The sequence below is a fragment of the Micropterus dolomieu genome, linkage group LG04, assembly GCF_021292245.1.
Source record: "Micropterus dolomieu isolate WLL.071019.BEF.003 ecotype Adirondacks linkage group LG04, ASM2129224v1, whole genome shotgun sequence".
In the NCBI taxonomy this organism is placed as follows: domain Eukaryota; kingdom Metazoa; phylum Chordata; class Actinopteri; order Centrarchiformes; family Centrarchidae; genus Micropterus; species Micropterus dolomieu.
The window spans coordinates 24439647-24456376 of NC_060153.1; the positions used below are offsets into that span (position 1 = coordinate 24439647).

At 41.0% G+C, this 16730-nt stretch overlaps 1 protein-coding gene and 1 long non-coding RNA gene across 2 annotated transcripts in view; one reads left to right on the top strand and one right to left on the bottom strand.

Moving 5' to 3' along the window:
• Positions 1–16730, bottom strand: part of LOC123970010 — a 112115-nt gene that overhangs the window by 50296 nt on the left and 45089 nt on the right. The gene's annotated exons all lie outside the window — the stretch shown is intronic.
• Positions 14347–16730, top strand: part of xylt1 (xylosyltransferase I) — a 95568-nt gene continuing 93184 nt past the window's right edge. Inside the window, exon 1 of the mRNA XM_046047851.1 lies at positions 14347–14390. Within this exon, the coding sequence (XP_045903807.1) occupies positions 14379–14390 (12 nt within the window). The 5' untranslated portion in view covers positions 14347–14378. The remainder of the gene's footprint in view (positions 14391–16730) is intronic.

A 16730-nucleotide genomic window follows, 5' to 3' on the forward strand; every position in this document is an offset into this window, starting at 1 on the left:
TCTCTGGCTGTCAGACACGTTGTGAGAAGCAGTTACTCCTCTTATCAAATCATACACGAGACCCTTTAATAACATTACCGTTAAACACAAACTCCCCATGTTCAGTCCATGCAGATATGTTTTTTGAGGAGGACATTTTATCCAAAATATGCTGAGTTTTATTCCTGCTGTTTTTTGGCATGTTTTTTAAGACTTCTTCAAAAACAAAGTCTCTTCCTTCTTGATTCTTCTGCTCTGAAGAGTGAAAATCCTCAGCGACCGGCATTGACAAAGTTAGTGTGTTCTGGTCTTTTTCTCCTTGTTTTACCATGGTGAGAAATCTCTGCAATACGATGGAATATTTTTTTGCTTTTTCATGATATCATTTCTCGAATAGACTCGTGTGCCAGAGGTCTTCTTAAAAGATCAAGCTGTTGTTTAGGTACCAGAAACATTTTTTGTGCAAACTCCATAGTCATCTAAGTTTGTCTCGGAGCAATAAGACTCGTTATAAAAGGCACAGCGATACTCAGGAGGGGTAGAAGAAAACCGCCAGACTGTTTAAGCAAAGTCGCTTTTTTCTTTGAAGCGCAAACCTTTTTATTGGCAAGCAGTCTAATCCCCTCCTTCTTCTTTTTTAATTTTTGATACTCTGTCTTATTTAAAGGAATTTTACCTTTTAAAACATTGTAGGCTATTTCGCATAACGCTACCAAAAGGTCTGGTGATGCAGATTTAATAATATTCACTCTCTGAGATGGAGATGCTCCGTGCATAGTTTGCAGTAAAGACAGGTTTCTTTTAATGCGATCAGACATGTTTATTTAGTTTCTCTTAGGCACATACACAACAGGCAGGTCTGAAAAAAAGTCAGTTCTGAGTCTGAAAACGCTCTGTGATGCAGGATGAAACCGGAAAAAAGACTTTGGGCCTGACGTATTTTGTTTACTAGCTAATAATTAAGATGTTGCAGGCAAAACACATGATCGGTCTAAGAAAGAAACACAGCAGACAACTATACAGTAAGTAGAAATAAATATTATTACAATATAGGTGACAACAACTAATGCCACTTCCCTAGCAAAGGTTATGATCTATAAAAAACAAACTCGTTGAAGACATTGAAAATGTGCATCCTGTAAGTAAACTCTGAACCATGTGTAGGCTATGCACATAAAGAGGATAAATGAGAAATGGCGACTCACACGGCATAAGGATGAAACTGTTTGAAGTGAATAGTCCTACAACTGTGTAAATATATCAAAATACTACCTCTGAGTAGTATAGGCTTAAAGCCTAAAGCCTTTCTAAATAATCAGACACTTGTTTGATTGATTCTCCCTGAAGTTCGCTATAAAAATTAAAACAAGATGATATGCGACACACAAAAAGAACCATGACTGAGGATAATAAACATAAGCGGAGATTCTGTTCAAAAGAACACCTCGATCACCGTTTAATCAGGAATCATATTAATTACTTGTATGCTGTACAATTTATTCTCAAGGTGAACAGGAGGACTAATCACATTTAAATTGAAGCCGTTTTCAATGCGTCAGTCGAGCAAATTACTAGTGCATAGTATTTTTTGTCTAAATCCGATGTTACGCATGACAGAAGGAGGTAGCTATCTCATATGTATGCATCACACCTATGCCTACAGGATGTCTGCCTCATGTCATTAACTCTGGCGTTTGATGTCTACAACGTCTGAAACTGGACTTAGAGCCGTATAGACTATAGACTATAGTGCCTTACATTGAACAGTCGGATGTTTTCTACAATTGCTCTTTCAGCGTAAGACACCTGCTTTTGACAGCTGATGGTCTCGTTACATTCGCGCGTTCATGACAACCGACAACTGTCTAGCTATTGACAGCCTGTCAATATCAATATCCCCCCTATCAAAGATAAAAACAAACAAACAAAAAACCCCAACATAATTTAATGATATGCGACACACAAAAAGAACCATGACTGAGGATAATAAACACAAGCGGAGATTCTGTTTCTGCAAAAGAACACCTCAATCACCGTTTAACCAGGAATCATATTAATTACTTGTATGCTGTACAATATTGAGCCAAACGCAGCATGTATGGATATGATGGTTTGTTCATCGTCGTTCACAACAAGTCACAAGCTATTTCTTTTAACTCATTGCCATCGTTGTTAAGTGAGTGGATTGTTTGTGTAACCTGAATACATGTTTAAACACAGATGTAATGTAAAGGTTAATTCTCTTTTCAAACGGGGGAATCCATTAGTACTGGGATCATACCGTCTTGCGGGTGTGTGTGTGTCCCCTTCGGTCAGTGACGTCAGTACTCAGGAGGAATGCCCCGTTCCTGCGATCTGTTATAAAGGGAGGGGAGCCGCGGAGCCTCTTTTCCTATGGTGCAGGAGCGCATGCATTTGAAATATTTGTTACTGAGAGTTTTAAAACAAGAACGATAAATGAACACTCGCGCACGCATTTGTAAACATCATGTGAGAGACATCTGTTTTGTGTTCTCACGCATAAATCCATCCCTTTCACTAACTATACCCTTTGCTCCTCGTAACATTTAGTTCCTGATGACAACACCGCATCACATAGACTAATGTAGGCTACCCTATATTATGGTCTATGCAGAATTAGACGGCGGTGAATATACAGCCGCCTTCGTGAGTTCATGTCAAACCGGCAACTGTGTCGCTATTGACAGGCTGTCAATATCAACACCCCTATCAAAGATAAAAAACGGATCTACCCCGTGTCTGATCTTACGTTGATCAAACGGATGTTAGGTTTTCTACAATCAAGATTCGCTTTTTCAGCGCAAGCCGACAGGCTCCAGGTTGATGGGCGCATTACTCTCTCCCTCCATGAGAAACTTCGCAGAAATCATACACAACACATTAATGATGGATCGCTAGAAAACCTGTCTATATGATGTGGGGGATGTATCCTATTCTTGCACCCATCAAAGCTATAAAGCGGATCAACCCCATAATAATATGCATATCGATTGACGGTTTTATAAGTCTGAATTTTTTTTTTTTGGGCATAAGCCATTTTGTCTTTTCGACGCACACTTTTAGTGAGATATCTATGAAGATTCTCAGTCATCCAGGTCATAGTTATCCAACGAAGGTTAAAGTCAAGGGCAACTGGACTTGGTTGAAGATACTGGAAGACTAGCGTCCCTCATCAAAAGGACTTCTTCAGTTCTGACTGACTGGCAGGGAAACTCAGCTATTTAACCTCAGTGGGGTCGTTTGCCAGGGTCATCGATACTGCTGGTTCGTTAGTGTTCCTGGTTGCTGTAACGACAGTCGTTACAGTCGTGAAGACTACCTGTGGACTCACTTTTAGTGAGGTTTCTGGGCACGTTTTTATATTTGAGACCCCTGTTCTGCATCCCCCACAGGTCTTTACAGCCCCCTACTGCCATACAGGTGGAGTTTAAAACAAGAACGAAAAATAACACTAGTCTATTTCATTGTTGTTTACAACAAGTCACGGGCTATTTCTTTTAACTCATTGCCATCGTTGTTAAGTGTGTGGACTGTTTGTGTAACCTAAATACATGTTTAAAGACAGGAGGAAATGCATTTGGTTTACTCTCCAATCCAGGGGTCACCCCGTAGGCCTATTGCGTGTGTGGGACCCCTTCGATCAGTGATGTCACTACTCAGGAGGAATGCGAACGAAAAGTAACCACGCAGGCATTTGAAACATTTGTTACTGAGAGTTTAAATCAAGAACGAAAAATAATCACTCGCACTTTGAAACACTTTGTTACTCATTTGTTACTGAGAAAGTTTAATTGTCCGCTATAAGACAATTTAGCCACAGTTAAGAGAGAGCATACATTAATCCACACTGAATCTCAGTACACCATCCTGTCTCTACATCACAATCTCGCAACTAGATGCTACTGCATGTAAGAGACAGAGGCTCACACACCCACAATGTAGTACAGACTATCAGCTTTAAAGGCCGTCCCTCAGACATCCCGTGATGCATTTCAACTACGCTTTGTTAAAAATTACTGAAAAAACCTCCTAGTTGTATGAAATACAGAAGATGCTTTGTAATTTACGTTTTTCTTAAATGTTTCTGGTTAGAATATAATGTTTTTTGCTGGTAATTGACATTCCTATGACAGTTTACTATTGAAACCATGAGTGAAGGGACTGTTTAATTTGATGGGCTGGTGACCGTACAAAGCACTGACAAGGTGCTGCTATAGCTCTTATGTCTGATCATTCAGCTGGTCTGTTAAGGTGCAATTGTTACACTGTTAGCGAGGATGTATTGTGGACAAAATCTTAGCAACTGAGTTGTATTTAAGGGGTTAGAGATTTTGTGTTGTACTAGACTCATTGTTGCAGTGTTGTATCCCCCATGGCAGGTGATGTTAAATGAAAAACCCCAGAAAACAGCGCCGGACGTGTTAAACTCTCTGAAACTTTGAGCAACTAATAGGGCTTAAGGTGTTTCGTTGAACTAGACTTGTGACTGCACCGCTGTGGCCCCATGGTGGGCGGTGTCAAAAGATAAACCCCAGAAAACACTTAAACTCTCACACAATCAACAACTCACCTCCAAGAAAGCAAAGCTGCCCTTTATTTACTACTGATTTGTTTATTTTGAAAGAGACTAAATATTTTTTTATTCAGAAGGTTAAGAGAGTTTTTGAGGATTCTTGAAATGTCTTCAGAACAACTGTAAGTGTTGTTCTGGGTATTCATTTCCATGTCCATGTCACATACCAGAACCTTAGTGTCTTGTATATTAGCTGTTAAATGGTGCTTAGAAAGATATTTATTTCATCCCTGGAAGACTTCACAGACCTTAAGAAGCAAACAAGAAGGGCAAACATATATTCTTTTTCTGGTCACAGAGAAAAACCAGAAGGAAATATCTTTGGTTACAGGAAGAACAAACCCTGAGTATTTCTGCCACTGTATATCTGTGTGTGCTTGCATGCATGTGTGTATGGGGAGGTGTTATTGCTGAGGGCAGAAAATCAAAGGGAAGAGAAAACAATACAGGCTATTCTTTCCATTCCCTTGGTGGTTCTCAGAGACCAGCTTCTCTGCAGAGAAGCGCCGCCTTTTCTTAATATTTTCTCCCTCATTTGTTTTTCTCTGTGTTGTACGTTTTCTCCTGTATTACTGCCTGTGTATCCCTCTCTCTCTCGCAGTCAGTCCCTCTGGAGAAAACGACTGAAGCTGTCTCAGCTTACTCAGGGGTTTGCAGCATGTAAGAGAATGCTGCTTGTGCTTGTAACTTAAAACGGTGCCTAAAGTGAAAGAAATTAATAGTGACATGCCCCCAGTGCACACACAGATGGGCTTAACACACACACACACACACACACATCTTTTAAAACTTATTTAGAGGATGCACATTCAAGCCATGGCCCCCTTGTAACAACACATCCTGAGAAAGATGTTTCTACTCTTAAACCACTTCACCCCAACTCCCAGCTTGGATAAACACTGCTTCTCATCTTGTAAAATATCCTCAAATCCTGTCTGTTTCCTGTCTGACTTTGACTGAGTCCTCACTCCATCATTCTTCCACTCCATCAGCTTGATGTGACTTTTAAAAGAAGAAGCAGACTGGTTCCTGTCCAACCATTTGTGGCTTCCATTAGCCCAGCCCATGCATCCTCACTGGTTTCACACTACATTTCGCTTCATTCACTTTAACACTCCATTGGATATCAAAAAGAAATAGGTTGTGTGTAATTGCATTTTGAGTGATGTTTATGTCATTACCTTGCTTCAAAGTCAGCGACAACAACAATTTTGCAGCACGAGCTCAGCCTGCCTTAAAAGTCGCAGCTGGAAATTTGGAGCAGAGATGGTCTCAACACAAAAGTAAAGACTGTGGGTTTCAGGAGTCACTTTCAACACTGCCTAATGCAGACCGCACATCCTGAAATCTCCTCACTTTTTGTGTAAAGAAATTGGAAAAAATTGTCCATTGTTCATAAGACTATAAAACTATTTTTGGACATATTTATAGAAACAGCATTTAAGATTCAAACATCTGGGACTGCTATATATATGTGTATGTATATATATATATATATGTGTGTGTGTGTATATATGTATGTATATGTATCTGTATGTATATATATATATATGTATGTATGTATATGTATGTATGTATATATATACATACATACGTATGTATGTATATGTGTATATATGCAGATGTTTGATATTTAATGGAGAGACAAGCTACTGCACGGCATCTAGAGACAGACAAATAGAAAAAGTGCAGACTGTGCAAGGATGCCCCTGAGACAGCACAGCACATAACAGCAGGGTGTAAGATGCAGGCAGGAAGTGCGTACATGGAACGCCATAACCAGGTAGCTGGCATAGTGTACAGGAACATCTACCACGAGTATGGGCTGGAAGTCCCAAGGTCAAAATGGAAGACACCTCCTAAGGTAGTTGAGAATGACCAAGCTAAGATCCTGTGGGACTTCAGGATCCAGACTGACAAACTGGTGATGGCTAACCAACCAGACATCGTGTTGATCAACAGCAGAAGAAGTCTGCAGTGATAGATGTGGCAATCCCAAGCGACAGCAAAAGAAGGAACACGAGAAGTTTGAGAAATACCAAGGGCTGAAAGAGGAACTAGAAAAGATGTGGAAAGTAAGAGCAACTGTGGTGGCAGTGGAAATCGGAGCACTGGGGGCTGTGACACCCGAACTGGGAGAGTGGCTACAGCAGATTCCAGGTAAAACACCAGAGGTCTCTGTCCAGAAGAGTGCAGTTCTAGGAACAGCTAAGATACTGTGCAGAACCCTCAAAATCTCAGGCCTCTGGTACAGGACCCAAGCTTGAGGATGACACATACCACCCCGCAAGGAGTGAGAGGGGGATTTTCTTTAATATATATATATTTTAGCAAAACTTTAATTTCAGTTTAGACTTCAAAGTGTTGACAGGTTTACATGACAACGTTGTAGTGGGTGTTTTACAGCAATAAGTCAGGGCTTAATTGCACAAAACCCACAGACACTATTTGAAGATGAAATTACAGTTGTCTAGTCAGCAACATTTTAAATTTATGTTTCTCAATTTGTGATCTTCAGATTAAGCCACAGAGTTCACAGTGCATCAAGACTCTTCTGAAAAAGGGAAGACGTTTTTCTCTTTTACAGTTGTTTTTTGCACTCCTTTGTAGGCTACATGATATGTTGATTATACTTGAATATTGAAGTTGTGTTGTGTCCCTTGTAATTGTTATTATTTGGCTTGTTGTTAAAATGGTGATCCAAGCTCATTCTACTGTTCCTATTATAGATGCGCCTGATATTAAAATGTGATTTCCCTTTGGCAGGATGTGATACACCACTTTTTAATGTCAATGTCACATCTAGACTCCATTTATGAGCCAGGCAGACTCCAACAGTTGCATAAACACATCTGCTGTTTATGTTTAAAGTGTTCCTCCATTTCAGATTGAAAAGATAATAAAATTATGTGCTCAGTTTCTACTCCAAAAAGCTGCAGAGCGCTGACCAGAAATAGACTGCTGTCTGTCAGATTAATGAGGGAGTCATTTGCCAAGATGAGAGATGCTCAGCTGGACCGACTCATCAAATAACCATATTCCAACCCAAAATACAGCTTTGGTTCAACCTGTCAAAAAGTCAACAATCATCTTATCCTTTATATGTCCTCCCTTGCCAAGTTGCAGGGACTGGCATGATGCAGCGTCACTGCGACCTGGCACCCGTCCTTGTTGCAATCCATCTCTGTGTGCTCATACTGTGTTGCTGTGCACGTGCATCGGTCTGCAATATCCATATGCGAGCACATGTGTGTACGCTTTTACTGTTTGAGCTTGGTTTTGCAGTGCTGTGCAATGCTAATATGCTCAGACAACAGGACTAGCCGTGACCAGAGGCTACCGGCTAAGGACAGAAGGACCTTGACAGAGTGGAATCTGTGAGAGTGTAAGGATGCTTCCACCCACACTGACTGGTCGGCCTCTCTCACCGCATGACTGTCAAGACAATTATGATTGCGCCCGTAGTGTAGAATTAGATAAAGAAGGCTTGGGGGAGACAACTGCCTGAAATGTAGACAACCATCCAATCGTCAGGCTCAGAAGTAAGTTGTGCATTTTAGCAGCGACAGGAGGTGAGTCAAATATTTTACATCAAAAAGACTGTGATAAAATGAAAGACAGGCAAGCTTAATTGACTGACAGGACGGAGAACAAGATAACAGCATGGCAGTAGCACAGAGATAGTAGAGGGGGAGATAAAAAGGAGAGAGAGAGGGCGAGAGAGATATGGGCAGGCAGCCAGTAGTGGCTCTGGAGAGAGAAACTAGGATTGCGGGCAGTTAAACAGCACGTCAAGCAGCTGGTCAGTCCGCGCCATTTGCTATATTGGCCTTAAAGCACTGCTGAGATGAAAGCGTCCCGCAACCCCAACCCTTATACAACACACACACACACACACACACACACACACACACACACACACGCACCTCCATATGGCATCCTCTCAGCACATGCACCTGCACTCCTGTGGCTAAAAGGCAACTACAATTATCGCATAATAGATCTTTGCCCTGTTGCTGGAACTGAGCAGCCTGGATATCAGGTTAACTGAACGTCGTCTTCTTCGGATGTATGCAACCCAGAGAAGGAAGACTGAGCGAGGGAGACACAAACACATACATTTGTGGGGTCAGTCCAATATATGCAGTCCACATGGAGCAGAAATCACATGCATCAACTATAATAGCTCTCATTCATCACAGTGTTCACTGAGGAAGACCAGCTTTATGCACACAGCACTCCCTGCCAAAGACATATTGCTTGTTGTCAGCATGAGGGGCACTTCATAGATTAGATTCATCACTGACCTCATCAAGTGCACAAAGAAAACAAATTGGCTGAAAATTTACAATGTTTGTCATTAGTTGACATGTGGCCTATTTTCCACCCCCTTCTTGTCACTCCCTAATTTGAAGCATTGGCGCCGCGGGCTGCCACACAGTGCAGAGAAATGTAACAGCACTGCTCTGCCGAGATCGCACACTGACTTGTATCTAGACAGACAAATCGATAAGCAGTCCACTCTGTTCCATTATCGGACGGAAAAGTTAACCACCAGCACCAACAGCGGGAGCACAACAGCAGCAGAGAGTCGTGAGTGCAGGAGGAGGAGGAGGAATAAAATAATATGAATTCCAAATTCATTTGAGAACAAACACTTACACTGACTTCTTATTGATTGAGGACAAGTTGGGTGGAAGCTATTACTGTTTTAATGCTGAATTCAGCAGGGCTTTCTCTGCAGTGCCACCACTGCCGCTGCCAAAAATGTCAGCTATGGCTTTAAAGCTGGACCATAGTTCCATCTGAAGATCACTCTAAACTTCAGCAGAAACTTTGAAAACTGATGTTGTTTCTCTCATGTGTTCAAAAGCATGCCAGCATCTTCAAGGTTGTACTTACTGTAAATATCAAGAGGAAAGATTTGCCTTTCAGGCCATCTGTTGTATATTTTCTTTTCTGTATTTGAGTTCCTATAATCACAGATAAATGCAACAGTTATCCTGGAACGACTCCATAACAACACATTTTTATAGATTGTTTCCCTACAGAAAGGCGCAAGAAGTGTATAATGTTGCATAAAGAAAAAACACCTGCCTATAATATTCAAATTAGAAAACTTAGCAATTTGAATTATGCTGTGTTCTATGATCCAAGTAAAGGCTGCCATTTGCGATGTCGCAGCCTCTTTACCAGGGGTCATTGCTAATCAGCCAAACCAGCAGGGGCATATAATCTCTCTCACCTACGCAGCTGAAAGTTGGGCCGCTCTGAGGGCTTCTACAGCTGACACATATATTTCCCAGGCTCTCTCTCCCTCATTACTCTTCTCCTTTCCCTCTCTCTCTTTGTCTTTTTTATAAGCACAGTCTCCTGCTTCTCTCAAATCATCGCTGGTGTTACTATTTTTACCATTCTAACAAGGTTGCTTGGTCACAGAGGACTGTGGGGAGCGGTGAGGGAAAGAAATGTTCACTGAGATCGAAGACATGCTACTTCTGTTGCTCCTGCCCTCGGAGTAAAGGGCCCTGGGGCTGAAAGTGGAGCCCCCCGAGATGGGAGAAAAAGAAGACAAGAGTGGGTGCAAGAGCCGCTGCTGCGGTCCAGGCGATGGTTAGACAAACTCTTAACCTTGAAGACAGATGAAAAGAATCAGCCTGGAGCTGAGTGAATATGAAGAAAATCAGGGTTTAAATCTGGGTTGTGTGGTGTCGTTTGGGGAAGAAAAGTTGAGCCTTTGAAAAGTCAAAAAGGAAGAAAGACTTTGATGAACTGAATAAAGTGGAACTACTGAGTAATGATTTGAACTGGTCCTACACTCTCACCATGTTAACTTTACCCAGAAGCATCAGTTGATCTCATGATTGTTTTAGATTCGTGTCATCCTTCTATGAGTTTGTATTACCTTTTACCTTCAAATAGAGACAGGCAACAAACTATCTGTAAGGCCTTACACAGAAGAAAGACTAAATAACTGAACATATAGCCTAACAATACTTTGCCATTCAGTACAATAGCCCTGTAATAAAAATACAAGTGGAAAGCTTGCAGTTTTTTGTTGAGACTGCATGAGACATGGTTGTTGGTGGGGTGGGGGGACAATTAGCTTTTGGGCCCCTATTGACCCCCCGTCTGAATTCAGCTTTGAGGCCATTTTTGAGGTCACAGTTTGTGTTTTTGTTGTATTCAATTTCATTATGTCTTGAGTTTTTGCTAGTATTTGTCTACCATATGCATCACATTATACATCTACAGTAGTTTCTTAAACATAGGAATAGTTGACCAATTGAGAAAATGCTTATTCACTCTCTTGCAGAGAGTTAGATGAGTAAATTGACACAAATCTCGAGTCTACGATGAATATGAAACTACCACCAATAGCTGCTTAGCTTATCTTAGCTTAGCATAAAGTCTAGAAACAGTGCGAATCAGCAACCCTGGCTCTGTCCAAAGGTAACCGAATCCACCTACCAGCATCTTTAAAGCTTACTAATTAACACATTATATCTCATTTTATCCATAAAAAAGTGTTCAAATTACATGTTGTGGCTTTATGGAGGGTTGTGGGCCAAACTATTTCTTGGCCAGGAGCAGTAACAAGATCAAGATCAGTTAACAACTTTCACTGGCATGAGAGTGTGATAGAAAAATACCAAAATCTTATTTGAGTTCAAATTCTCCACAGCATTATGTGGTGATGATTTCCTTTTTTATAGAAATACTGTGCACAGCCGGGCTCTGAACAAGCCAGGTCGGATGAAATACAATATCTTCCTATTTACATAGAGGTCACACACAGCCCATTTGATACAATCCACTGACTTCCATGTCATATGAATAACTCATGCTCGGAGGAGAGGAGCAGACATCAACGCACAAAAAAGTCATTTTCTCAGACATGGAGACCCATTCAAACCTGTTTAACTGTGCTTTACATTATGTCTAGGCAGCAAAAAAACAGGAGGGCTGGATCTGGGAAATATAAATTATTCAGTGCTTTAATGATGGTGCACAGGGGTAAATTTGCTCTGTAAAATGGTGCGTCCCTGGGAGAGGAAGTGACTCGGGACAAACAGAATAGCTTTAAGGTCAAAGAATATCAATATTAATAGATGTAAAGCTACAGAGAGCTGTACTATTCCCCAAAGGTTAATGCTACTGACAGGTTACAGGACATGACATCCATACACTCTGGCTCGGAGAGAGGAAGGTTGGATTTAAAGGTGCCCTCTTTGTGTAGCGTTATTCCATCATATTGACAACCAGGGACCATGGCCAATTACATCCCAAATAGGCAACATGAGTGCTGACAGACAAAAGCTGCAAGATGTTCAGATGTCATTTAGATCATAAACCATATATCTCAGCTGTCCATAGTTTATCACTTTTCCCTTGTGGAAAAATCCTCCGATTTATCATGACTATAATGTCAAATTAAAAATTTGTCCAATGTTTTGGTTTATACCTGCCGAATGATTCTCATCAATCCCAGCACTTTTAGTGCAAATAAGTAAATTTGAATGTGCTAACTTACTAAACCAAAATGTTGAAGACAGTTAACATTATACCTGCTAAACATCAGCGTGTTGGCATTGTCACTGTGTGCATGTTAGAACAGTAATGTGAGCATTTAGCTCAAAGTACCACTGTGCCTAAGTACAGCCTCACGGAGCTGCAAGCATGACCGGAGAGTCCGTAGTTTTATTTTCACCTCCACTCTCTCAAACAGACCAGTACAACAGTGGTATAACAGGAAATTATGTTTGATGGTTTCCATGCTGGGAGACCACCATTTGATTACAGTGAAACTGTCTAGTCCGAGTTGTTGCTGTCAACAATGAGCTGTTTTGTTGAGTGCTTTTGTGTTGTGTGTTCCACTAAGGCAGGAGAAAGTATTTTACTTTACGGACACAAATTGTTCATATCAAGGAAGAAGAAGAGATCAATTATCAGAACAAAAGACAACTGTGGATTGCTCCAATCACTCTGAAATCCAAAGTCATAATCATCACAGTTGGTACTCCAGGTCTGTCCAGATCATTACATTTTGTTCCACATTTAGATATATTAGAAAAGCGCCACCCACTCTCGATCTACTGCTATTATTAAGGACAAACGTAAGCTTTGATTTCACTGGGATTTTCTTACTATACCCATCTATAGTGTATAATAGCTATTGATATATTGTTAGAATGAAACTGTTCATTTCCTATCAAGTGAGTATTGCAAAAGAATACCAGTGTAATTTTACTTGCTTCCTATCACCCTTAATGCATGACAAGGCTAAACCCACTGATGTATTTGCTGTCGAGCCTCATTACATTTTCTGAAATGAGCACAGTTTACATATGATTATGTTCCTCCACTGCAAATTTAATTATGTGAATAGGACATGAGCTACAGAGACGCTCTTTTCTCTTGAAGGCCATGGTGCTGAAGCTGTTGCTGTATGTTCTACACTCAAAAGTCATGTGCTTGTGTTGCCTTGAGTAAATTGTCATCCTAAACAACACGTGGCGCTTTACTGCTGAATAGAGGTGTCATAATTTCAGCAGAAGTCACTGGATTTGGTAAGATTTCCTGTGCACTTCTCTCTCTCTCTCTCTCTCTCTCTCTCTCTCTCTCACTCTCTCTCTTTCCTTCTCGCTCTGCATGAAGTTTTGTTTTGCCTCTTCACTGCCACTGGAAGCTCCCTAACAGTGTGAACTAAAAAGGTGAAACACTGAAAAAGATAAAAATGCACATCCCACAGCCTCACAGACAGACAGAAAGATAAACAAAGGAAATAGAGTCTACACTCTGCCTAATACTGCTTCCAATGTGTATTATTTCTTAACACCACTTACAGGCGATGCTCTTTAGAAGCCAATTAAAGATGTGTAATTGCTTTAAAGTCACCTGTGACATTATTTGTGTGTCCCCACTTCACAGAAATACTATAACCCTGAAAGGTGAAAGAGCCTTCAAAACAGCAATACATATGATTTTTTGCTGGTACATTTCTTTAAACAAAGAAGCCTATTATTTCAAGGAGGTAAGATGAACCTGCTGTAGAGCTTCTGAATATAGCATGTGTACTGGTGGATTGATAGCATCAGAAGGAAGATCCTCAAATTAAACTCTGCTGTTCTTTAACTATAAATATCATGCCAAATATAAACCTTGTTATCCAAGTAAGTGAGCTAAGAAATTTCACTCTATGTTAAAAAGAAAAAAAAGTCTGAATGTTAGCTAGCATACACAATCTCTGCAGTTTTTGTTGCTTAGCAACAAAAACATGTAATGGATCTGGAACGATGTGCTGACATTCGACTAACTTGACGGTGTTCTTTGAAGAGGACTTTGGGACCCAGAATGGTTGCTATGGAATTTAGATTACTTATGCAAAGGTGCGTAACACTCCTTAATACTACAAATATGGAAATCAGCCCCGTTCCAAACACATACAACATCAAATCACTACTCTGATGTGCAAATATATTTCTACATCTTTTGATTGCCTTCCACTTTACAAAACATATGGTGTTATTGCACTGTCTTGTAGAAATGTTCTTTCAGCTGACTTCATTTTTCCTTATCCGTTTGCCCTTTGAAGCTGTGGCGTCATATTGTACTGGATGGTCTGTTTTCCCTGGTGGTGATTTTAGCTTTGTACCTGATAAGAAGTGCTGTGTTCCTCCAGGATAAGCTGTCTGATGTGAGAAAAGCTTAGTATCCTGGAATACATCCATTTCCTCAGGAAAAACGCTCACATTCCTGCACATGTGCTCGAGATGCCAGTGAAAATGACAGACAGTCTCTCATCATGTTGGATAAGGTAACTGACTTCACATCACCAGGCTCAGCCACCAAATGAGCCAATCACATCAGCAAGTTGTTGCCAGTGTGCTAATGGCACGTCACATCAAGGATGTGTCACATACTGGAGGGATACTTTGATTCAACACTCTGACCTTTTAACAACTTTGCAGTGACCTTTGTGACTCCTGACTGTGGTGGGAGGTGCTCAGGAAATCAAGTTTTATTTGGTGTCTGCAAGTCCCCTAACTGATCGTTTGCTAAGCCCCACCCGCCTCAGTTACTGTTATTTTCACTTCTTATATTTAAAAAAGTCAAGAAATCTTTCTCCCTCCATCAGCGTTAGCAGCATCAGCCATGTACCTACAACGTCTGCTGCTTTAGTCTCTTGTCGTATCACAGTGGGAGAGAAAAGGCTCCCTCTGGTCCCCTGGGGACACTGCTGTCAAGGACACCTGTCTGCTGCTGTGTTTCGCTGTGTTCTACTGCACTCTAGTCAGCACGCTGCCTGATTACATAAAACACTGAATGCATGAGAGTGTCCTACAGCAGGACGCCTAAGGCTTCAACAGTCATGTTGTGTAGTGCCCACCTGAGTTCCTTTGCCTCCTTCCTCAGACTCACTCCACCAGCTGGCTGCTCATCTGTCTCTCTCTCTCTGTTTGTGAGGACACGTTGCATGCTTGCTCGAATCTCCCAGCGAGTTACTCTGGTCAGCCTATGTGTGTGCGTCTGTCTCTCTGAGTGACAAAGAGGTTGGCTTTAATTAAAATCAGCATTTGTTGCCGCAGGGAATTGTAACCATTGTCGTGGCCAGAGTCGGCCCACTCGGTCCCCTAAGCAACAGAGCTACAGCTAATGAGTGGGGAAGACATGGCTCTGCTGCCAGAGGAGCATGAGCTGCTCGCTGTCTCGTTTTTTTTCCTTTTCTTTGTCTTTAATCTCTTTACATTGAGCTCATAAATGGTTTTGCTTTTCGATTCTGTCTTCCTCTGACTCTCACCCTTTTGCTCTTTGCTAATTTAGTACCCCTATCGGCGTACTTGCCATGCTTTGATTATGTTTTCTATTCTCTCTCTAGTTTTCTGACTTCACCCCTACTTTACAATTACATCTAGTTTTGTCTTTTAACTGTTCTTCATCTCGCTCTTCTTTTATTTTGCTCTCATTAATGGCAGCGCATGCATCTCCTCGCTCATTCCTCCCTTCCTCTTCCTCATCTTTGCTGTAGCCAGGCTCTCTCTCCCTCCTCCTGTCCCTCACTTTCATTGATGAAGTAAGAATTAACATTTATAAGATGCTCAAATATCTTTGGAGTGTCTGTGAGCATATAAAGACATTTCGAAATTCAATGCTACATTTATCTATCAGTGGTCTGCAGCCTTATCTCTGTAGCGCTGGCTCTTTTTGCCTGCAGAAATACCACCAACTTAATCATTTGCCAAAACACTAAGAAAGCTGTGTGATGAAAATACAAATTAAACACTTGCACATGGATGGCAGAATGCTTTAGAAACTATCAACTCTTCTTTGTGACAAGTGCAGCAATCCAACAGCAATATATTCCCGCCTACCGGCTGTATGATAGTCTGCAAAACGGATAAACAAATTGCTCCCTCTCATTTTGCTAAAGTTTGGATAGACGTGCTCTACTGCTTCTTTGACTCTTTGATGGGGGAAAAGTGTACAGGGATAAGCTTAACAAACGGTTAAGCTGAAAATGAGCAGCTTTTGTAAAAGGCCCAGATGTAATTCCGGGAATGTCTAATTGCCGTGTCGACTGAAGAACCACAAGGTCAGCGGCTTGCAGTCTGAGAGATATAGCCGCTTTTGTCTCCTACAGAGCTGTTGTTTTGGGCTTTGCGTTGTTATGCTTTGTCTGCTCGTCAGTCGAGGCATTCATGAAGATGAAAACCGCACTATGGTGCTCACAATGATAACTTCTTTATCTGTGTGTTTTCCAGCAGCCACTACAGTATATAATTCACTTCTCAATCCTAGACTTGATATATGCAAAACCTTGTCTGTTGTTCACATCCAGCAATTTTCTTGTTTTCCTTCCCCAATTATCTTATTTTTGCCCATCATTCAATATATAACCAGCTATCAATGTGTCAGAAAGCTACATCTACTGCATGTGTCAGGTCTAATATCTTATTTATTCACCTCAATGGCTTGTTGCTCCAAAACAAAGAAAAAAGACCAAAATGGATTAGACCATGAATGGCTTTCATGAGAGTGTCTCTTTCTTCAGCGTTGTTAAATAAAGTGTGTGTCCTCTGTCTTTAGTGTTAAATAATACTGTATGTTGTGTCCTAAAGGTTTCTGAGTCTTGGTTTGCAATTAGCCAGGAGCTGAG